General features: G+C 40.0%; 1 protein-coding gene and 1 pseudogene across 3 annotated transcripts in view; both read left to right on the top strand.

The window, feature by feature from the left end:
* LOC143852200 (protein LONG AFTER FAR-RED 3-like) overlaps positions 1-24,634 on the top strand; it is a 101,651-nt gene that overhangs the window by 55,290 nt on the left and 21,727 nt on the right. For all 3 annotated transcript variants that reach the window (XR_013236738.1, XM_077361579.1, XM_077361580.1), the window contains exons 10-12: positions 18,338-18,433; positions 18,522-18,620; positions 19,125-19,199. Coding sequence is in view for 2 of the 3 variants with exons in the window: in XM_077361579.1 (XP_077217694.1) it covers positions 18,338-18,433; positions 18,522-18,620; positions 19,125-19,199 (270 nt within the window). In the remaining variant the exon portion in view is untranslated. The remainder of the gene's footprint in view (positions 1-18,337; positions 18,434-18,521; positions 18,621-19,124; positions 19,200-24,634) is intronic.
* LOC143853647 (U6 spliceosomal RNA) lies at positions 12,092-12,183 on the top strand (annotated as a pseudogene).

Consider the following 24,634-nt stretch of genomic DNA (forward strand, 5'->3'; position numbering starts at 1 on the left):
CAAGGTTTTAAATTTCGGTTTCGCTCTCTACGGAAATGGAAACGTTTCAGTTTCAGTTGGAGATTTCTTTGGAAATCTTGTAAAATTACAGAAACGTATGGAAACATGCATAGGTCAGAATTTTCGATGAAACTTCGGGAAATGCAAGAATAAGCACAAAGAATCAATATGTCACTACGGCATTAATGGGTAAAATTTTACTTAAATTGTTTTTCTTGGGGGTGATGACAGTATATCTGTGGGTGACAAAAAAGTTTTGTATTCATTTGAATCGTATCTTAGGTCCTAGGAATGATTAAAATGACAGAAAGAGGTGGAAGAAGGGGTTTTAGAGTCCTGATGCCTGCACCTTTTTCGAGACATGATAGGACATACTTCGCGTCGCGTAATGTGGCATATCAGGTAATTTGCTCTATACACTTCTGTTAAATGTACTCACGCGAAGGGCAGATTGGTCATTTTGTATATATATATATATATATATAAGTGAATCATGGGAGGGGAGTGTACAACTTTCTCCTCTCTCTCTCTCACGCATATTTCATCTTCTCTACTCTCATCTCCTCTTCCACACTCCACTTCACCATGTAGAAATCTAACATGGTATCAGAGCTAATGGTGGAAGTGATTCTCCCTCGCTCCATAAAGGTACCATATTCATAGCTTTTTTTTTTTTTTCTCCTCCTTTGTTTCTCTTAACCCTAGCCAAACTCCTTTGGGTTTTCCAATACAACCCTTAACCTCACCTTTCTCTCCAATCTTCTTCTTCCAAACTACTCTATACCCTTCCCTAATCCCAACCACCCCTCTCTCTTTCTTCCTAAACCTAGCCACCGAACCCTAAATTTGGGTTTTCATTTAAACCCTAGCTGACCGCTCTCCTCCAATCTTCCACCCTAATCGCACCCTTCTATGTGGCTCTTTCCGTAATGGTGCTAGCCTCCTCGGGTTTGTGATTGGCCTTTCTTATTGTTGGTGGTTGACGGCTGATTTATGACATTCCTCTAGTTAGTTGATTGATGGTGGGTTGATAGTGCTGCTTTCGCGTGTATTGGAGGTTGCTTGCTGTTAGTTGCTCTCGCCATTCTTGTTGTGTTGCCATTGTTGTCATGAATACTGTCAATTCATCTTCGCAGCAAATGGCCTCCCTTAAGATAGATGCGGTCCCTTCCTCCGTTACCGCTTCTACTTCTAGTTATTTCCACGTGGAGGGCCTTTTTTAGGTGACCTCCATAAAGCTTTATAGGCGAAATTAACCTCCTTCGTTGGGGTAAAGTTCATTTTATTAAGAGTGCCTCCCCAGCCACCACATATCCCTCTTATGCGAGATGAGAACAGGGGGATGCTGTGATTCGTTCTTTTCTGTGGAGTTGTATAAAACCCTAGGTGCTAATATGATGTATCTTGATTCCTCTAAGGAGGTTTGGGACCATGAGGTAAATTTGTACTCTGGCACCGATAACATCACACGAATGTGTGATCTTTTTTCTGATTGGCTTGGTTTTCATCGTGGGGAGATGACCACTGCAGATCATTACCGTTCTTATGTGGCTCTTTGTCAGCAGCTTGACCTGCTTATGCCGTTCATAGTAGATCATGTCGCTCTTACCAGACGTCGGGAGGACTTGCGTGTTGTTCGCTATCTTAACTCTTTGGGCCCTGACTATCTTCAGTTACGCTAGCAGATCGTCAGTTCTGGCTCTATTCCATCTCTTGTTGACACGCTATCTTGTGTACAGCGTATGAAGGCTGCTCCGGTCAGTGCACCACATATTGATGGGTCTGCACTTGCTACTTATACGGGTGGAGATCGAGGACGTGTTTTGGGCAGTTTGGCCGTGGTCGTGATGATGGTGGTCGTGGCTGTGGCTATGATTGTGGCGGCTGTGGTCGTGGTCGTGATTCAGGGGCAGGTCGTGGTCGTGGGTCTCGTTATTATGCCCATTGTCGTATGGATGGCCACAATATTGACTATTTCTTTTATCTACATACGGAGCTCCGCCGCCTCCGTACTTCTACTGCTTTGGTAGCTGCTTCTAATGATACCCACCCTCCCCACCTTGCTCCTGCTGCATTGCCTTCCAGTGACTTCATGGTGGTTAGTCGTGCTGACTATGAGAAACTCATGCGTATTCGTGATAAAGGCAAGCAGCCTATGGCCACATTTGCTCAACCAGATAGCTCGTCCTGTTTTCTTTCTAGTTCTACCTCTAGATCATGGCTCATTGATTCAGGGGCATCTCACCACATGAATGGTAATTCTCATATTGTTTCCTCTTTCTAGTCAAATATCTCTAGGATGCCTCTTACTGTTACATTAGCACATGGAACCAAATCCCCTGTCTCTGGGGTTGGTATGGTGACCACCTCTATTGACATTCATTTATCTTCGGGTTCGTATGTTCCTTCATTTCCTATAAATTTTTATTTGTGCATCAATTAATTGAATTTCTAAATTGTTCCGTTTCCTTCTTTCCATCTTATTATATTTTTCAGGATCTGAAGACTGGGACGAGGATTGGTTGGGGCCATGAGATTGGTGGCTTGTACTACCTTGATTCGATCACTGCTGGTGTTGCTCTTCGAACATCTACTAATGCCTACTAGTGGCACTGTCGCTTGGGTCATCCTCTTGCCGAAAAGCTTCGCAAATCACCTTTTTGGACTAGTTCCGTTGAGTTGTCGTCTTGTGAGTTGGGAAAACACTATCGCTTGTCCTTCCCTTTGCGTGGTAGTGGTAGGTTGTCGCGTCCATTTCAGCTCGTTCATTCTGATATTTGGGGCCCCTCTTGTACTATTTCATTATATGGTTTTCATTATTTTGTTATCTTTGTTGATGATTATTCTCGTGCTATATGGTTATTCCTACTAAAAGATAGATCTGAAATGTTTAATGCATTTAAAACTTTTTGCTTTGAAATTGCGAATCAATTTAAATGCTCCATATCTTTCGGTTTCATTGGAAAACGAAACGAAATCCACATTGAGTCGGAAAAGTACTAAACTTCGCCCGAAACATTTTGTTTCGGTGAAATTTCGGAAATTTCGGTAAAACGTTTCGGTGAAGTACAAATTTCACCAGAAACTTCAGAAATTTCGGTGAAACGTTTCGGAAATTTCGGTAAAACATTTCGGTGAAGTACAAAATTTCACCCGAAACTTCAGAAATTTCGGTGAAATGTTTCGGAAATTTCGATGAAATTTTTACAAGATTTCGTCTGAAATTTCGTACCGAAACCGAAACCGAAATTTAAAACCTTGCTCGAGCAGCGGACCAGCTTGCTGATGTGTTCACTAAACCATTAAGGCCTGCCAGACTAAAGGATGCTTGTAACAAGCTAGGAATGTATGATATATACATTCCAGCTTGAGGGGAGTGTTAAATGTACTCACGCCACTTAAGGGCAGATTGGTCATTTTGTATTCTATTAATATATATAAGTGAATCGTGGGAGGGGAGTGCGCAACTTTCTCTTCTCTCTCTTTCACACATATTTCACCTTCTCTCTTCTCTACTCTCTTTGCCTCTTGCACACTCCATTTCACCATGTAGAAATATAACAACTACAATGTTTGAGGCGATACACTAGATCATTGAAATGATGTTCAAATGTATCACACCTTTTTAATATCAATACATATCTAAACATACAATTTGTTGTTCGATGTATCTGAAGCTCCATGGAAGGAAAGAGAACAAAGAGAAGTAAGAGAGAAAGAGAGAGGAGAAAAGTGTGTTCTCCCCCTCACTAAATGTGTTATATATAAGCGTCATTAGGGTTACATGTAAAAAGACAAGAATACCCTTAATCAGGTATGTAATTGCACCGCTTCTTCTAACACTCCCCCTCAAACTGAAGTGTTTATGTCATGTAATCCCAGCTTGGTACACATATCATTCAACTTCTCTCTGCTTAGTGGTTTGGTCAATATATCAGCTACCTGGTCTCCTAATCTAGTGAAAATAGTACATCTTTTCCCTTTATGAATCTTCTCATGAATAAAATGGCAATCCAAGTCTACCATTCAGAAAAAAAAAAATGGCAATCCAAGTCAATTTCCTTCGTCCTCTCATGGAAAACTAGATTTGAAGAAATATGAACAGCCACCTTATTATCTCAATACAGTGAAGTTGGAGACAAGGAAGGTAAGCCAATCTTAGACAGAAAAGACCTCAAGCAAGTCAACTCACCACATGTATGACTGTACGAGCCATAACTCGATACTCTGCTTTAACATTAGATCTAGACACCACATCTGCTTCTTGCTCTTCCACGACACTAAGTTTCCTTCAACAAAAGTGCAATACCCTGTAGTCGACCTTCTATCTGTAAGGGATCCGGCCCTGTCTGCATCAATGAACCCTTGTAAGTTCATGTGATTATGTCTTTTGAAAAATAAGCCTTTACGGAGAGCCCTTTTCAAGTACCGAATTATCTGAAGAATTGCTTCCCAATGAGATGTACATGGAGAGCTCATGAATTGACTCACTACGCCTAATGCAAACGAAATATTCAGACGAGCTACGGTCAAGTAGATCAACTTACCCACTAATCTTCTATACCTGCCTATTTCCTCTAACAAATTCCCTTGATTAGGATAAAGCTTAACATTAGGGTCCATGGGAACGTCATCCGGTTTCACCCTCAAAGAACCTGTCTCTTTTAATATATCCAAGACATGTTTTCTTTGGGATCATGACAGTCCAACATGTGAGTAGGCTACCTCAACTCTGAAGAAGTATTTGAGGCAACCAAGGTCTTTGATATAGAATTCTTTCTGAAGGAAGTCCTTTAGCTTATGTATGCCTTCTCTATTACTCCTAGTGATAACGATATTGTCGTCATAAACTACCAGGAAAATGTATCCACCATCAGAGTACGAGCTGGAAATCAAGTGGTTTACTACACATTGCTTCATGCCCATGACTGCCTCACTGAATTTCCCAAATCAAGCTCTAGGAGTTTAAGCCCATATAGTGCTTTATGTAGATGGCATACATAGAGCTGCTTCTCCCCCTGAGCAACATACTTTGGAGGTTGCTCCATGTAGAGTTCCTCATTGAGGTCAGCATGGAAATACATTTTTAACATCCAATTGATATAGTGGCCAGCCCCCATATTCATAACCAAGGAGATCAACAATTGGACAAACCGGTTTTTTGCAAGCAGAGAAAAGTCTCAGTATTATAGTCACTAAAGGTTTGAGTGTATCTCTTGGCAACTAACCGTGCTTTCAGAAGTTCAACCATCCTGTGTGGCATGTATTTAACTAAAAATACCCAACGACATCAAGCAGGTTAAGCACCAGAATGAAGTGACACCAACTGCCAAGTACCATTGGAGTGCAGTGCAGTCATCTTAGCATTCATCGCGGCATGCCAACCTGGGTGAGCTAAGGCATTTGCAACAGATCTAGACATTGTAATATAAGACAAGGAAGATAAAATGTATGATAAACAGGAGAAATCTGACCATAGAAAACAGAGTCAGATGTCGGATGGGATACAATACATGATCGAGTGCAAGATGCAATGGGAGGGTCAACCTGAGTAGAAGGTAACTGATGGTCTAATAGGGATCTGCCCAACTGGGGATGCAGATGGTCGGGTGGAGGTATCGTATCATAATGAGTCTGCATGACTGCCGAGGGCCACAAGCGTACACGTAGAGGAGAAGAGGAATGATCCATGTGTATAGATGAAAGAGGAAGGAGCAGTCCGGTGTCTTGTAGGGTATCAGCTGCAGAATCAGAGAAGTAAGGAGCAGTCTTTAAGAAACTGACATTCATAGAAACATATATCTTCCTCAAGTGAGTGCTTTAGCACCTATACCCCTTCTGGGTACGAGAGTAACCATGGAACACACTTCTTAGCACGAGAATCTAATTTGTCCAAGCCAAGGGACAAATTATGAACAAAGCAGACACAACCAAATTCTCGTGGGAGAAGTGGAAATGGGTTTCCAAAGGGGTGTAAGATAGAGAATGGGGTCAGATTATAAAAGAGAGAAGACGGAAGGCGATTGACCAAGAAGCAGGTAGTGAGGACAACATCACCTTAGAAAGGCTTTTAGGCACCTTCATTTTGAACATGAGGGTGCGAGCCATGACAAGAAGGTATCTAAGTTTCCACTCGGCTGCACCATTTTGCTGGGAAGTGTAGGTACAAGAGGATTGATGAAGGATATCACGACTCTTCAAAAACGTTTGAATCCCATTACAGGATGAGAAATATTCCCGTGCATTATCAGTGCCCAAACAGCCAAGAGAACAGTGATACTAATTACAGATTTCAGAATAAAATATACAAAGGGCAGAAGTGTTTTTTGAATAATGGTACTGATTACAACCAAGAGAAGTGCGCAAACAACCAAGAGAACAATTGGTACTGATTACAGATTTAAGAATAAAATGTACAAAAAGCAGAAGTGTTTTTTGAACATTCTTTTATTAAAAATAGCAAAGTCAGCCTTGAATTATCATAAAAAAATACAATGAAATACTTAAAGCCAAACAAGGATGTAGTCCAACAAGGACTCCAAACATTTGAATGAACTAATTTAGCGACATGATTAACAATGCAAGAAGGAAATGACACCCGACGATGTTTATCTAATTGACAAGACTCACAGTGAAATTGACTAACTGGACTAGAAACAATGGCAAGATGGTGAAGCTTCTCCACTGAGGGTTCGTCCAGACAACAATGCCTCTGAAAACTGTCAATCAAACTCCACAGTGCTACACCAATGCTACCACGATCAAGATAATATAGGCCATCGACCTCACGACCTGAAACAATCCTCCCAGTTTGCAGATCCTGAAAAACGTAATAAGAAGGTAAAAAGATCACTAAACTATGGAAGATGTTGAGTAAGCTGGCTGATAGAAAGCAATTAAATGGAAACTAACAAAGTACAAAAGATAAAGAAAGACTTGGGTGAGGGGAAGCTACACACATGAAATTGACTAACTGGACTAGAAACAATGGAACAATGGTGAAGCTTCGTCACTGAGGGTTCGCCCAGGCGGCAATGCCAATGAAAACTGTTGTTAACTTACCAACTTCTCCAATAGCTTAAGCTGTTGGAGAAAGGCGTTATTTATCTTTATACTTTAACACCCCCCGCACGTGTGGCCCACTTGGCAAACACGTGGCACATGTGGTCCCACTTTGGGCCGACCATCGCATTTGGATTTTTTGCTATCGGGAGGTTTGAACTCGAGACCTTTGGCTCTGATACCATGTTAACTTACCAACTTCTCCAATAGCTTAAGCTGTTGGAGAAAGGCGTTATTTATCTTTTATACTTTAACAACTGTCAACTGAACTCCTCAATGCTGCACCAATGCTACCATGATCAAGAAAATATAGGCCATTGACCTCAAGTCCTAAACCAATCCTCTTCCCAGTTTGCAGATCTTGAAAACTGCAATAAGAAGGGAAAAAGATTACTAAACAATGAAGATTTTTAGTAAGCTGGCTGATAGAAAGCAAATTAAATGGAAAATGAGGGACACAAATTACAGAAGATAAATAAAGACTTGCATGAGGGGAAGCTACACCAACTCCTATAACCAGAGATGTAGTTCCATAAGCCAAGGTGACCATAGGACCTGAAGATGAATAGGACTGAAAGGACGAAAGCAACTAGTAAGGATTCAACTAGCCAAGAAGCACATCTATTAAGGAAACATGATGGAGTGCTACCTTGCTGAGCGAGAGTAGTAGTGGGTTGCTTGCCTTTGTCTGTAGGATCGCAAAAACGCATCATACTCGACATGAGAGATAAACAAGGAATTATTAGACTCGATTTGGGCAGAAGAGGAAGGGGTGGAACTCTATGCCACAGGAACAGAAGCATGGTTGGCATATTTGGACGGCCACAACTCTGGATGCAGATCGTAACAGAAATCGATCGAGAAACCCTCCAAACCACAATGAGTGCAAAAATGGGATCCACGACCTCTAGAACCATGGCCTGGTATGCTCAAAAGGAGACTCAGCTGAGATCCTAAACCAGCAATCTGTTGTCGAATCGGTAGGAATTCGGTCCTTAAGGCATCAAGTAACTGAACGATTCTCAAGTCCTCCTGACACTTGGCTGGGAATGTAGGATCCGTGGTAAACGGCAAATACATATCGAGCTGCTCGCACAATGCCACGAGCTGGGAGTACAAATTTAAGACCGACTTGTCGCCACTCTTCAAATGCAATGACTCCATGTAAACATTACAAATCAGGGTCATACTGTTGATGACAGAATAAAGAGTCTCAGCCCGTTGCAGATGTCCTTAGAGGACATGAGATACATCATCAGACCAGCCACTGTCGTCTGCATACTATTCCAGAGAAGTTTCCAGATCATTGCATCTTCTTTCCGCCACTTGGCATAGGACTTATCAACAGATGGTGGAGGATCGCACTCGATAAATTCAACCTTCCATCGTGCAACCAAGGAGTTTTCAACAGTCATCCGCCATGGCGGATAGTTGATCCATCCAGTTTAATAGAGGTCATTTGGACATACCTGCGGAGAGATCCATAAACACAAGGTACTAAAAAATCAACACCGCCAAACCAGACCACAGCAACGTCACCACAACGTACAAGTGATCAGAAGAACCACGGACTGAAAGAGGCGGAGACAAACTATGGTGCTAGCAGTAGCGTAGCACATAGCACCCCGAGTTCCATCGGCCGACCCAGCCGTCAACAAACAAAAAACTACCAGAGAGAGATCAACCACACATTGCGAATGGCGGGCTGGTACTAGACGGAGCAGCACACTAGTAGAAACCTACAAGGGAGGGAGGGGCGGCAATTAAAAAACCAAGGGGGGTTGGGAGACAAGCAAAGCAAAACAAAAGGGGGGAGGGGGTGGCAACCAAAAAACCTAAACTGAGTTTTCCGGGGGTTGAGGTGGGGTGGGGCCTAGGAAGATCCCAAAATGGATTTTTGGGTAGGGGGTGCGGCGCTGCCAAGGAAAAACCCAAAATGGGTTTTCAGATTAGGAAGGGGGATGGCCAAGGAAAAAGCCCAAGTGGGTTTTCGGGTGGGGGGCTGATGACGGTATCCGCAGAAGCATTCTTCGTGTTCTTGAGTTCTTGAATGTGTCTTCAAGCGAGGGGATGCGAGAGATCACTTCAAGTGCGTAAATCGGCGATGGATTCACTTTCATTCAACAAGAAAACTAAAGATTTGGGAAAAAAGATCAGTATTCTAATCTACAATTTCCAAATCCTAATGTAGAACAAAGAAGAAAAAGAGAAAAGAAAAACACTCTCTCAAAGTCTCTCCAAAAGAGAATTTCTACATTCTAAAATCAAGCAAAACTAAGCAAATGAGAGAGCAAGATGCTTCATATAGGTAGCCCGTAATACAAGGTAAAAATCCAAAAATACCACTACATATAAGCAATGAAGAAAACATAGAAAATCGACACTAAGCCTTCCGAACGCGAGCAAGCATGGGCTGATGTAAGGTGTCCAGGGGATGCTCATGCATCATACTCCCCTTCTTGAAAGAACTCGGCATCGAGTTCCCCACCAGCCTCATCGTCATAGTAGTCCGCCTGGTTGAACATATAAATAACCCACTTGCGAAGTAGGAGTAGAAGGCCATCGAAGTTCCCCATAAGAAAGACCATAAAAAATAGTCCATCCTGACAAGTACGGCTGAATGGTGAAGTGGTGACATGGATCTATCCAAACATCTATTGAAAATGGTAGAGATACAGTGGTTCGCCATACCAACTAATGAAATGAACATCAAAGATCTCATCTGTAGGCAATACCATCTTAATATGAACAATGTCTGCCAATGTTTCCTCTGTGACTGTAGGATCACCTGCAACATTTGTATTCACTTGTGTTTGATCTACACCAGCAGTAGCTATACTCTCTGGGTCTATACAATAGGCTCATCATCATTTGTATCACACTCGAGAATAACAATCTTCTCTACTGCATTCTGAAACTGACTGCCCATCATCTTCCATCCGATCCTCATCCTTTGGTACGTGCATTGGTTGAATTTGCTTAGGACATTCGTCCATATATTGGTCCAAATCACCATGCCCATAGTTGTTAATAGGTGAGTTAACAAAAGTAGAAATGATGGAGAACACCTGAGCTGGTCGTGGAAGTGGTGGAACAAACCTCGACTACTCATACATCCTAGGTTCGTACTGATACAACTTGTACTTGCGCCTCTCCCTTTCTTGCCACTCTAGCGTATCATCGAATTTTTTATTCATGCGTTGGAATGTAGTTAACAATTCTTCTTGTATCTTCCTCGGCCCTGCATGAATTGTGTAAGCAATTCATTGTAGTCTATGTTGCAGTCCAAAATTATCGAGTGTCTTGATCGGTCCTTCCTCCATGCGCTCTGGGATCAGAAGGGCTGGAAGGGATCATACATGCTAGGTTCATACCGATACCACTTGTATTTGCGCCTCTCCCCTTCTTGCAACTCCATATCATCGAATTTTTTATTCATGCGTTGGAATGTAGTTAACAATTCTTCTTGTATCTTCCTCGGCCCTGCATGAATTGTGTAAGCAATTCATTGTAGTCTATGTTGCAGTCCAAAGTTGTCGAGTGTCTTGATAGGTCCTTCCTCCTTGCACTCCGGGATCAGAAGGGCTACAAGGGACCTGCACTCACAGACAAAGGGTTAAGGCCATCCAGAGTTTAAGAACTCCAGGGGAACCCTTCGACACTCAAGTCAGTTCTGGGGTAAAATATAGAACTAAGCTTCAAATAAGAGCTCTAGCGTACCTTGGATTCAAGTTACCTTTTCCTCTCTCTCTCTCTCTCTCCCCTTCCTCCTCTGGTTGCTAGGTCTGGGTTCCCTTTTATGGATGAAGTCCCCTTGGGTTGTGAATTTGCCGTGTATTCTTGGCGAAGGATGGCATTGGTGCCTTTGGGCGGTGTTGCCGATCTGCTCAGCCTTTTCAGGGTGTCTCTGACCATGGACGAGACCTTTCTGGTGATGGCCATGATTGGCACTGTTGTGCCTATTTCCATGGTTGGCTGGTGGCCTTTGATTGGCTCGCTGGGGAGGTGCGTGGCCTGCTGAGGGTAGCATGACGGGGAAGATTGCAGAGGATTGGAATAGTGCCAAAAAAGGGGCGGCAATTTGAAAATTTCACTATTTTGTGGAAATTGCAATTGCTGTTGCAATTTCTGGATGATCTAGGGGAAATCAACAAATTTGAAAGTGAGCAACCAAGAGTAACCCGAATTTTCAACAAATAGTGGAAATTGTGAGTGAAATTAAAAAATTGTTGAAAAATTGAGGAGAAAATGGCACAAATTAAAGACTTCAAATTCACGTGGTAAAAGGAAATTTCCAGAGCAGTTGACGACTAGAAATGAAGAAAATCAAGACATGATTTCAGTCAAAATAGCAATCTAATGCAGATCACAATTGGAATTACGTAATTTCCAACAATGTAACGCCCCGACCATTCATGTAGATATTGTTCAGTTCTAGGCCGCAGCCTCCCCCGGTTTTGTTTTTCCCGCGGAAAACGCGTCTACATAGGGAATGGGGGTCTACACATATAACCCAGGAACTTTCTCTCTCCGCTTCCGATGTGGGACTATTATAATCCACCCCCCTTATCGTTGGCACATCGTACTAGAGGAGGTACGGCTCTGATACCATATTTGTAACGCCCCGACCATCCATGTAGATATTGTCCGGTTCTAGGCCGCAGCCCTCCCCGGTTTTGTTATTCTCGCAGAAATGCATCTACGTAGGGAATGGGGGTCTACACATATAACCCAGGAACTTTCTCTCTCCGCTTCCGATGTGGGACTATTATAATAGCCCAGTAACTTTTCCTCCCTTTCCGATGTGGGATCTCACAATCCACCCCCCTTGGGGCCTAGCGTCCTCACTGGCACACCGTACTGGATGGGAGGTACGGCTCTGATACTATATTTGTAACGCCCCGACCATCCATGTAGATATTGTCCGGTTCTAGGCCGCAGCCTTCCCCGGTTTTTTTTTTTCCCACAGAAAATGCGTCTACATGGGGAATGGGGGTCTACACATATAACCCAACAACTTTCTCTCTCCGCTTCGACATCTGATAAAATTGGAATGATATAGAGAAGATTAGCCTGGCCCCTGTGCAAGGCTGACATGCTAACGAGGAGATCTAGAATTAAAAGGGGTGTGCAAGGGCGATGATAGAATAATTGGTGTGGCCGTGTGGCCTTCGCGGCTATCCGTCTTATTCTTAGTTTGGTTCTTCTTTTTTTTTTTTTTTTGTCAAATCCTCTTGTTTGATCCTTTAGTAAACTTTTAACTGAGTTTTCAAATTAAAAAAAAAAATTGTTGTCTTTTGTTAACGGTCTGGTTTAGAGTTATCCAAAAATCTGGGTCGTTACAAACAAGAAATGAACAAAATGCACGAGATTTGTCCAAGATCGATGGAATGGAATATGAAGTCCTAATTTTGCTGTGATACCAAATCTGATGTAAAATTTTGGCAGATCTTCTTAGGGCTTTCAATTTTGACTTAGAATCAATCAGGGACAACAAATGAATGAAGAAATCTAACAAAGAAATCAGTCCAAAATTGTTCAAGAACATAATATAATCATGAAAGTGCTGCAATTGACTTGCAAGTGATGCAAATAGCTAGTAAAGATGAGCAAGAACTGAACTGAATTTTTACTTAAATCTTTGATAGAAAACAGGAAGAAGTACTTAGCTTAGCGATGAATTCCTTTTAAGAAGAAAAAGAGATGGAAGGCCTTCAATGTGCAGCAATTCCTCTCCAACTTCCTTTAAAGAACTTTTCATAATCTAGAATTTCTGTCTCCAAGCTATGGTTTACCATCTCTTTCTTCAAAATCATCTAAAATCGTCAAAAGTCCCCAAATGAAATACGCTCTACCTCATTTATAGGTGATTCTCTCACCTATTTATAGTTGATTCTCTCTCTTACATTCAGATGCCCGTCAATTACTCAATTAGTACAAGTATACCACTCCTACAGTACAACCTATAAAAGCATATAAATTGCAAATGATGCCACTTAGGTTTATTACAATTATAAGAAGGGATGACTTCCCAATTTGTCCATTAACCTAGGTCTATACCCCTTCTGTCAAGATGGAGCCAAGCTTGTGGGTAAGCTCCTTTCTGTGGGTGTGGGTGGGTGTTGTGGGGGGGTGGGGGGGGCGCGTAAGAGGGAAGGGGATGTAGACTGGGTCCTAGCCTAAGATGTGTTAATCTTTTATAAATTGTTTTGTTAATTTTCAATAAGATGTGTTAATAGATAGCAACGGAGCTCACTAATGTCCTTATGCTTTCACCCATAAATATTTCTCTCCTCTCTTCCATCACTTTACTTCTCTTTAGCACTATTGATTCCATCAAGAATCGAAACTTGTAAGTGTTGGCCTCTATCATTAGTCACCATTCAAAATAAAATCGTTAGTTTTTTAAACTTGTGAATAAACCTTATATAATGCTTCGTGAATAACTTGAAATCAAATCAATTGGACTTCCACTACCAGGTTACCTATTGTATCATGGTAACATTATATGTTAGAAAATAGTTAGTCATACATCACATTCTTAAAACACGTTATGCATTAAATTTATATTAAATATCTTTTAGGAACATGACATATTATACATACTTTTTCTTTGCCATCTCTTCCCAGTAATCTAAAATGAGAAGAATAAAATCGAAATACTTCAGGTTTTTATTCTAAAAACGACTTTTTCCATTCACAATGATACATCTCACATACTGTATACCACCGATATTGGGACTTCCAATTTTACCTGAGCTAAGTTGCGACATTTTTGTAGTAATCACTAGTTTTAGCCTTTGTGCAATGCACTTTTTGGTATAGCTGCATCTCATTTCAGTCTTATACAGCAATATTTGGTTTTGGTTTCTTTACATGGAATTGTTTTGTTGTTGCTTCCTTACCTATATCTTTAATTTAATGGAAAACATTCCAAGTCATTGGCATGACCAGAAATAAATAAGAAGCAACACAATCTGCGTTCATTTATGATTGGAAACTCAATCTTGGAAATTAAGTGAATATACTAATTCTTTTTCCAAAGAAAGTTTTGTTTTTATTGAAACTAAGATTTTACTGTATACAATCAAGAAATATGTGGAGCTTGTAAACTTTTCCTTGTGGTTTTAAATTTCCCCGAAAGAAAGTTTTGTTTTACTGAAACTAAGATTTTATTGTATACAATCAAGAAATATGTGGAGCTTGTAAACTTTTCCTTATGGTTTTAAATTTCCCCGAAATTTCTCCGAAACAACCGAAATGTCTCGATTTCCATCCCAGCTAACCAAAATCTACATGATTTCCTCTCACGTCATTATTTTCCCAAAATTTTAACTGAAATTCCCGAAATTTGACCGAAATGATTGGAACGACAGAAAAATGGAAAGATATTATTTGCATTTCATTTTATTTTATTTCATTAATGTAGAGAATGATATTTTGTAGGCAATATCATTGAATTGCACAACATAGTAACAGAGTAACCATATCTTACGCATGGGATGTTGTACCGGCGTGTGACCAATAACACCTCGTAACTTTGTGTTATTGACTATGAAGCACGGGTACGGGTACGGGGTGTGGGTACGACACGACACGGGTACGTGATTTTCCAAAAAACCAGGGTGCGGGTACGTTCGGGTGCGCCGAATATAATAATATATTTTAATATTTTATTATATATTTATAAAAATTTTAAAAATAATAATTGGAGGGCAATCAAATAACAATAACGTCACCAAAATGAAAAATTCTAATACTCTTCATTTCATAAGTGATTAAGTTCCATATTTCATAGCTTGAGGCATCAATACATCAGTCATTAGAAAAAAAGTCTGTCGCCAGTGTGTTGACCAGTGCCTGACAAGATGAATAATTTTTAGAGACCAAATTATGAGATTTTTTATATCGGACTTTTGGGATTTAATAATGTTTGGACATGATAGATTTTATGAATTTTTAAAATTTGAAAAATACCCCACCATTTGGAAGTTAAGAAAGTTAAAATTTTGACCCGACTCTTTTCCTTCTGATTTTGTATTAGAACAGGAGAATTGACTTTTTTTCCTTTTAGATTTGGGTCTTGAAACTATTTTTAATAAATCTAAATGGGAGGTATTCCGTTATTTACATGTAAATCTTAAGTAAATGGACATTTACTTAAATGGTTTACATGTAAATACTAAGTACAGGAGAGGACAGAGAAGAAGCACAGGAAGGATTTAAACTAGATAAGAGAAGCAGGAGGTGACAGAGAAGAAGCACATGAAGGATTTAAACCAGATAAGAGAAGCAGGAGGTGTCGGGTACGCGTGGCCTAAACGCACCCAGCAACCAGCGCACCCTAAACGCACCTGACATGCACCCAACAACCAAAATTGGGGTTTTTTTTTCAAAACAATTGGGGTACGTACCCAAGACGTACCCGGGGCGTACCCGAACATACCCGCACCCCATACGTGTCGGGTACGGGTACGGGAGCCCCGGGAGAGTACCCGTGCTTCCTAGGTTATTGACAAAGAATTGGGGTCTGTTAAATTTAGGATTTCACTAAACTTTGATGTATTACAAAGAAGTCAATCAGTGCTTATAAAGAGCACTTACATGATAAACATAGAATCAAATCTAATCAAATCTAGATAACTACGGAAAGATATTATTCCACCTCAATCTAGTTGCCTAATCTATCTAGATTACCCAAACTAACCAACTTGCCTAATCTACCTCCAAGATGATCCAATGGTTAGACTTTTCCCTATCAGATCTGACAAATCTTAACACGCCCCCTCAAACGTATATAGATTGAAAATCAATATACGTTTGCTTACAATAAAAATTCCCAAATTGATTACAATAAAATGTCCGCAACACATTTAGTGGGCATGATGCCAAATCTTCTTGTGTAATGCACACCACGCAGATGAACAAGGTCTTGATTGATGCTTCTTGCCAAATGTACGCCAATGCTGGTTGCCGAAAGGAAGCCACAATGGGCTAGATGTGACTCAAGGCCTCGATGGGCGAGTCTACATAAAACGGGTCACAATGGACCAATGCCGCAATGGGCAAAGAGATGGATTGACTTTTGGGAACGATCCACAAAGAAGTTGAAGACTCTCTCATGCACACACTTCATAGGTCCGAGGCATATTACCTCAATAGGACTGCAGTATCTCAATTGAGTAGAGTATCTACTATTTCAGGCACGCACCCCAAAGGTCCGAGGCATTTACCTCAATGGACCGAAGCACTTCAACTGAAATAGTTTGGAAAAAAAAAGAAGAATAAGAAGATAGAGAAGAAAGGCAACTAACGGCTTAATGACAATGATTATTGGCAAACATCAAAGATCATATGATTTTAAAGGCAAATCGGATAGTGTGTAAAAGAGAGGATACAGACAGAGGGGTGCAATGATCAATATGAGAAGATTGGTTTATTGCAAAAGACATAAGAGGGATGCATGATAAAATGGAAGGGCATTCAAGGCAATGGAAAAGTAGGATAATGTAAGGGGTGACATTATCAATACCTAAGACTGCATTATTTCCTAATAAAGGAAAGTGACTCTTAAAATTAAAAGGAGTGCCATTATCCATAGGTAGAGATGCATTTATGGCAATAGGACTTTTTAGAGTCAAATGCTAAATCATTGCTTTATGCAAACACACAGATACGTGTAGGATGAGGACGCCAAAAAAGAGAGACATAGTTTCTAGGGCTTTGTACTGTTGCACTAACGACGAAAGAATGAGGGTGGATGGAAAAAGAATAATATAAAATTTTCAACCTTTTCTTGCCTTTTTACAAACCCAAGAAAAACATCTTCTTAATGGCATTCTCTTTTGCCATTATTGCAGAACAATTCTCCAAAACTCATTGCCATCTCACCCCAGCTATGGTTGTGACAGGAAGAAAATGAAAAGATCTGAATGCCGACAAAGACGCATTTAAACCATTTTCTTACATTGGTTAGTTAAGCTTCTGACATGCAACTTGGGATTTTTCCATAGCTTGGTTTTTGGTGGAGAAGAAGAAAAATCAGCAGTATGAAACAACATCCATAGCCTAGCCAAAGGGAGAAGGATAGATCCGATGGCCATTGGAGGCGACGATGAAGAAGCTTCGGCAACCAAAGAGAAGGAGAAATGTAAATCCTTCTAAATCCTAACAGTGGCTGGTGGGGAGAAGAGCAAACAGGAAAACGAAGGAGAAATGTAAACCCTTCTAAATCCTAACAGTGGCTTGTGGGGGAGAAGAGCAAGTCGTGCAACAATGGCATTTTTTTTTTTAATTGCAGCGGCTGTGGAGATAGTGATGGAGATTGACGGTGGCCCGGCGGACGGCTATATTGGCCGTCCGCCGGAGAACAAAACTCCGTGCGTTGTGAGATCAAAGATCGGTCGGATCGAATTGCTCTGATACCATGTTAAATTTAGGATTTCACTAAACTTTGATATATTACAAAGAAGTCAATCGGTGCTTATAAAGAGCACTTACATGATAAACATAGAATCAAATCTAATCAAATCTAGATAACTACGGAAAGATATTATTCCACCTCAATCTAGTTGCCTAATCTATCTAGATTACCCAAACTAACCAACTTGCCTAATCTACCTCCAAGATGATCCAATGGTTAGACTTTCCCATATCAGATCTGACAAATCTTAACAGGGTCCATAGAGGGGAGACTGGTGGTTATACTTTCTTATACCACATTACATTGTGCTTCTTTATTGACTTTACAGTTCTAGGCATGCGCGGCAACGCATGTCACTAGGTGTTCGATGTGATTAAGCCATTATGTATGGTTTTGTTGCATATGTGATGGTTTGTACTTATTTTAGCATTTCCCAAAGTTTCATCTTAAAATTTCATCATTTGCATATTTTTTTAAAAGGTTAAAAAAATCCATCATTTGCATATCTTTCCATACATTCTATGGTTTTACAAGGTTTGCACTGAAATTTCTCCCGAAACCGAAATGTTTCTTTTACCGTGTTGACCAAAACCGATACGGAAATCGAAATTCAAAACCTTGGCTATTGTAAAATGGTACTTTACATCAAGAGTGATATTTTACTTTGTGGAGCATACTTTTACCGGTCGATTTCTTCATAACCCAAATTATATGTTTCTATTTTTTATATATTTGTTGTTTCGTTGAATTTGTGAAACATTTTATCTAACATATTTCTCATATCTTGTGCTCAAATATGATATTTTAAACAAATTAGTTGTCTAATAGAAGAGTTGTGATGCGTTTCTCTAGCCTTACATGGATGAACCCCACAATTATGGTTTACAAGTGATCGATCTGGATTGGTTTCACAACATGAGCATGGAATCAGATAAATCAGGAATTCAGGTACTGATTTGTAATAAATCTTGTAACCAGTCATTTTTCCTTAATATCTTTGTAATTAATAGTATAATTATTCTATGGAATCACCCAGGTTGCTGTTCATGCTATGGGAGATAAAGCAAATGATTTAATTCTAAATGCGTATGACTTAGTTGAATCTTCCAACGGAAAAAGAGACAGAAGGTTCAGGGTAAAGACATTTTTCCCAAATGTACTCGTTGTAAATGTTGAGTTTTTATATGGTGTAAGCCCTTATAGTCCCTTATTTTTCAAAAATTACTGTACGGACCACATCATAGGATGATCCAAACTGTCAATAAGATGGAACACAACGGAAGTAGGTTGGTTTTCAAAAATCAATTCCATAGGATGATCCTAGCCCTCCGATCTATAGAGGTTTCCATAACATGCAGTTCTCTATAGATCGAAGGGTTGGGATCATCCTATGGAAATGATTTTTGGGGAACAACCTATTTACGTTGTGTTCAATCTTATTGACGGTTTGGATCATCCTATGATGTGGTCCGTACAGTACTTTTTCAAAAATAAGGGACTATTAGGGCTTTAACCATATAAAATCTCGTAAATGTTAATATAATGTGATGCTAGCTTTACTGAAAACGAAAAGTTATATAACTTATGTTAATGAATATCTCAAACAAAATTTTCCATTAATGGAGTCAACTATTTTCAGATTGAGCACGCTCAGCATTTGGCACCTGGGGCCACAACTTGTTTTGGTCAGCAAGGGGTCATCGCTTCTGTACAGGTTAAATAATTTTGGACCTTTGACTTCTGTGATTAATCACTCTTTGTCCTTTTTTTTAACAGATAATTCATAATCTAATTAGGGAAAACAAAACATGAGGTGCAAAAGCCTTACAACAAGAATCCAAAAAGAAATAAGAAAAATTACGTCAATTACAAATCAGACATAATGCAAAACAACTGCTTCATAAGAGTCTCTTTGTTCTCCATGTTTATTCTTTCTCGAGCATTTTTATTAATATCGCAATCTCATTGTTTTTTAGTATCATTGCCATACAATACTTGTAGTTTTTTAAGTATCATTGTTTTTTTTTATTATCATTGTGTTTTTTCTTCTTGAAAATTTTCTAAAGGATTCATTAGCTGACCCCAACTAGTTTGGGACAAAGGCTTAGTCGAGTTGAGTTGAATATTGTTTTTTTTTTTAATCGCAATATCATTCTATTATGACAAGGATTTAAGAAATTGTAGTTTTCTTTTCCCCAGGGAAGCAAAATCCATACTCTTTTTTTTGAAAGTAAACTTATAAATTAAAAATCCTTACTCAATTGCTAGATTTCCTTATTTGTCCACTGGCCATTGGTTTAGGATCAATTTTTGCCCTTATATTGACTAAACAAATTGTAGTATCTTTAATGGCATTCCAATATAAAATAGAAAGTGAATTACATGTTGCTGTCCAAAAGCATTACCGATTACATCTTCCCTAATAGAAAAGTATCAATAAACTATGGAACTCGTAAAACTCAATCCCCAAATTGAACCCCGAAATATGAAATTAAAAACTACTAAACCTGACACCCCTTCTTGGAGCCACTACTTTGTCCGAAAAGGAGTACACATGTAGAATAAAAGTTAAGAGTGAGAACTCATCCGCAATGGAAACAAAACAACAAAACCATTGGTAAAAATATCGTAAAGTAAATGGATGTTACTGTATAAAATTCATCTTTAAATGAAACAAAGTAATGAAACTAGATTCTAAAATAACAGGAGACGAACTCCATACTGTAGAATGCACAACAACAATATAAATATCTATTTTATTACTACTTAAGGAAAAAGTGATTTTACAATGCCTCTAGGAAAGCCTAACAACGAAATCCAAACACTTTATTCAACTCAATTGTACGAGGAAAAATACAATGCAAACCTGCAAGAGGCACCGCAACATAACATGTCCAGTATTACCATCGTTAGTGATGGCTTCTAGTACTTGTAGCCCTAGCTTGGTGATCTATTGTTATAGGTTTCCATCAATCCAATATGATGCAGCGGCCTTAAGAGCCTTCCTAAGGCTGTGTCGAATAGCTTTGTCTATATCAATCAAAGACACATCTGGTCGCTGGAAGGTAAGAGATAAAATAAGCGAGGAGAATTTGAAAACAAAGAGAATAGAAGTCATGCGGTTCTCTCTTATGCGTGGAAACAACTCTCTTATTTGTACTCATTGTAGAAGAATTACAAAGACCTAGGTGAAAATCTAAAGAAATACATATATGGCATCACCAAAAGATATACACTGAGCTTATCTATACTGTATGTACTCTAATACTGCCCCTCAAGCTGATGAATAAATGTTGAGCACTCCCTACTTGGATAAAAGAGACTGATGTTGGTGCCAAGGAAGAGCTTTAATGAAGCTGGTTCCCTGAACGAATGTAGGGAGTACATATCTCCTTAGACTCCACCTTTTCTCTCATAAAGCGACTGTGGAAGAAACCGAAAAATACCTTCTCAACAGGGATCAACTATGATGTGCAACAAAACACCAAAAGAACGATGTAAATAAACACAATCACACAAGAAACACAAGATTTGCGTGGTTCGGCACTGCCTACATCCACGGGGGAAGATTTTCCACTATTTCGGTCTGGGGTTACGAATCTCTTCTTGGCCAAAGAAATCACAAAAGAAAAAAAACCTGATCCCGTAACCTTGTGGCTTATATATCAACACCACTACATGGAGAAATTTACCGAAATAACCTTTAGTGAAAAAACAAAAAATAAATTTTTTCTTATGGGGCGTTGCCCCCGGCACCCCAGCGAGCTAACCAGGTAGCTCGACCTGTGTGTGTGTCACACACATTAGTCCGTCTGGGCCCTATATAATGCCAGAATACAAGACATCTGCACAATAATCTCCACCTTGGCTTCAATTCTGCAACCACCTGAAGATCATACTCCGCTATGTGCTCTTTGAAACACAGCTCCGTACCTCACGCACATGAGGTGCTCATCCCACTCCATGGGGTGCCTTGCCAATCATCAACAATGCCTGATTTTAGTCAAGTCCAAGCAATGCTTGAACTTGGTTGCTGTTACTGACCTTGTCAACATATCTACTGCATGTCATCTTTATGTATTTTCTTCAAGTTGATGCTTCTATCCGTCACCCATTCTCTTATTTTATGGTGCCTCACATGTATATGCTTCGTCCTGCCATTATATACTTGATTCTTCCCCAAATATATTGCACTTTGACTGTCACAGTGTAACAAGACTTCTTCCTCCTTCTGCCTCATATCACGAACCAATCCGACCATCCAAATGGCCTCCTTACCAGCCTCACATGCTGCCATATATTCTGCCTCTGTCGTAGACAAGGCGATCGTCGACTGAAGAGAAGCCTTCCAAGAGACAGGCCCACCTGCCACTGTGAGCACATATCCTGTGGTGGATCTCCTCTCATCCAAGTCTCCTACATAGTCTGAGTCCACATATTCTGTCAACCCATATTCAATTTTGCCCATGCCATACACTAAGCCAAAATTCGTAGTGCCCCATAAGTACCTGAGAATCCACTTCAATGCATTCCAATGCTCTTTTCCTGGATTCGCCATGTATCTACTTACGCTCACTGCATGAGCCATATCTGGTCTCGTATAGACCATCGCATACATGAGACAACCAATGGCACTAGCATAAGGGATGGGCATAAGTGTACCCAGTTTGAAGTAGCCTGCTAAAGGAGTGCTAACTGATTTTTTCATTTTCCATGTTGAACCACTGCAACACCTGTTCAATGTACTTGGCTTGCGAAAGCCAAAGTACTCCCTTTTTCCTGTCTCATCTAATTTCCATCCCAAGGATCTTCTTAGCAGCACCTAGATCCTACATGTCAAATTCCTAGCTTAACATAAATTTCAACCTATCGGCTTCCTGCCTGGTGTTACCAGCAACTAGCATATCATCAACATACAGTAGCAGATATACGTATGAATTATCATCAATAGCACGATAATAAACACAACAATCATTGCTACCACGTGTGTACCCATTCCTCGTCATGAATGAATCGAACCGCAGGTGCCACTGCCTAGGTGACTGCTTCAAACCGTAGAGAGACTGTTTCAGCAAGCATACATGATCCTCTTTGCCCTTTTCGACAAAGCCCTCTGGATGCTCCATGTAAATTTGTTCCTCCAAGTCACCATGAAGGAACACCGTTTTAACATTCATATGGTCTAGCTCTAGATTACGCCCTACGACCAGACTCAACAACACACGAATTAAGGTGTGTCTTACCACAGGTGAGAATATCTCATTGTAATCCACGCCCTCTTTTTGGGTGTACCCCTTTGCAACTAGAGAGGCCTCGTACCTTTCTCCACCTGCATCAGAAGATGCTTCCTTCCTGTATATTTGCTTGCAGCCAATTGCTTTCTTTCCCTTGGGGAGCTTCATAAGGCCCCAAGTTTGATTTTGATGAAGTGACTCCATCTCATCTGTCATGGCCATAACCTACTTATGGCTTTCCCCGCCACTAATAGCATCATGAAAACACAGAGGTTCTCCACAAGCAGTAATTAATGCAAAGGAAACGAAGTCATCAAACCCATACTTGTATGGCTGCTTTTTATTCCGCTTTGGCTTTGACATTGCTATGTTATGCGGCTCTTCTTACTGCTCATCATGACTACACCTAATGGTTCTGCCCTAGAGGACCGTATCATGTCCTTCCCATTATCAAATACTCCTGAGTCATCTATATCAAACTGTGTTGCATCATGTTTTCATCAACATCTACATCATGTGACTCTTCTGTCGGCCCACCAGTTTTCAGCCTACTATTCTCATCGAAGATCACATCCCGGTTAACCACTATCTTTTTCGTAGTAGGATCCCATAGCTTATTCCTTTCACCCCTTCTCAAATCCGAGAAATACACACCACCTAGACTTAACATCTAGCCTGCTCCTCTGTGCACTCTAAATATGAACATAAGCTGGGCATCCAAATATAGAAAAATCAATTGACTTTTTAGTCCATACCTCTTCTGGAAGTTTGAAGTCAATTGTTGTAGATGGAGATCTGTTTATCACGTAGCATGCCATGTCCACCGCATCTGTCCAAAATATCTTTGATAAGTTTGCATTGAGCCTCATGGCCCTGGCTCTCTCAAGAAGGGTTTTGTTCATCCTTTCAGCCACTCCGTTTTGTTGTGGGGTACCGGATTAGTGAAGTGACGTTTGATTCCTCTGTCTTTGTAGAAGGTTAAGAAATCACTATTCCAACACTACTGAACCACTATTGAAATATAGTGCCATGATTACTCCCCCTATCTACTTATCATAGATATTAGATAATAAAAGTGAAATCTGCATGATAAGAACAATCAAACATAGAGATACAGGATGACAGTGTAAGACACTTTTATGTTTTTGGATGGGCAAAGGTGAAAGGTATATACTACAAACTACTCCTATGGCCCATGAAACTAGTGATGATATGACATTTAGGCTCATCTAATGCTTATCAAAAGATTTGCAAAGAAAAATCAAGCATAGTGCATGATAAGCAAATTTTTTTATATTTGATCTAAAGGATTTACATTTAAAGCACAACTAATGGGGTAATGGACAATGTGAGTACATCACTTTGGTACATATAAACACAAATATGAAACAATTTGGCTCTCCCCCTAAGTATTTGTCATTGGCCTTTGGTAAACCTATAAGGCAAGGCATGACAATACAAAATGGCTAAGGATATGACAGTGGGAGTACAGCCAAGGAAACTTATCATGGAGAATAATGTACTTAGCTTCAAACGCACATCATAAGACTGAGAATTCATAGGAAAAGAGATAATCAACTAGAGTACTATCCTATGAAGGAGAGTTCTAGAGAGTTTTCAAACTCTAGAACATGATACTTATCATTGAAAGAGATGATACCATATGAGTCCATCCTAGATAAGTCTAAAGCCTAAAATGATGTGATATTGAGGCTTAGGCTAAGGGAACTTGTCATAAATGAGAGATAGTCTCAAACTGAAAGCATAAGACAAGACCCGGCTATAACACAAATGGAGCAATGAGGCTCCAAATGAGTGTACTTATCATATGTAATGTAATAACCGTATTAACCAACATATGATAAGACAAAATGGACAGATATTACATATGTAGCTCCCCCTTTGTTAGTGACTG

This window comes from Tasmannia lanceolata, unplaced genomic scaffold (genome assembly GCF_043159265.1).
Source record: "Tasmannia lanceolata isolate RefF3 unplaced genomic scaffold, GAP_Taslan_0.1 ptg000019l, whole genome shotgun sequence".
Lineage (NCBI taxonomy): Eukaryota > Viridiplantae > Streptophyta > Magnoliopsida > Canellales > Winteraceae > Tasmannia > Tasmannia lanceolata.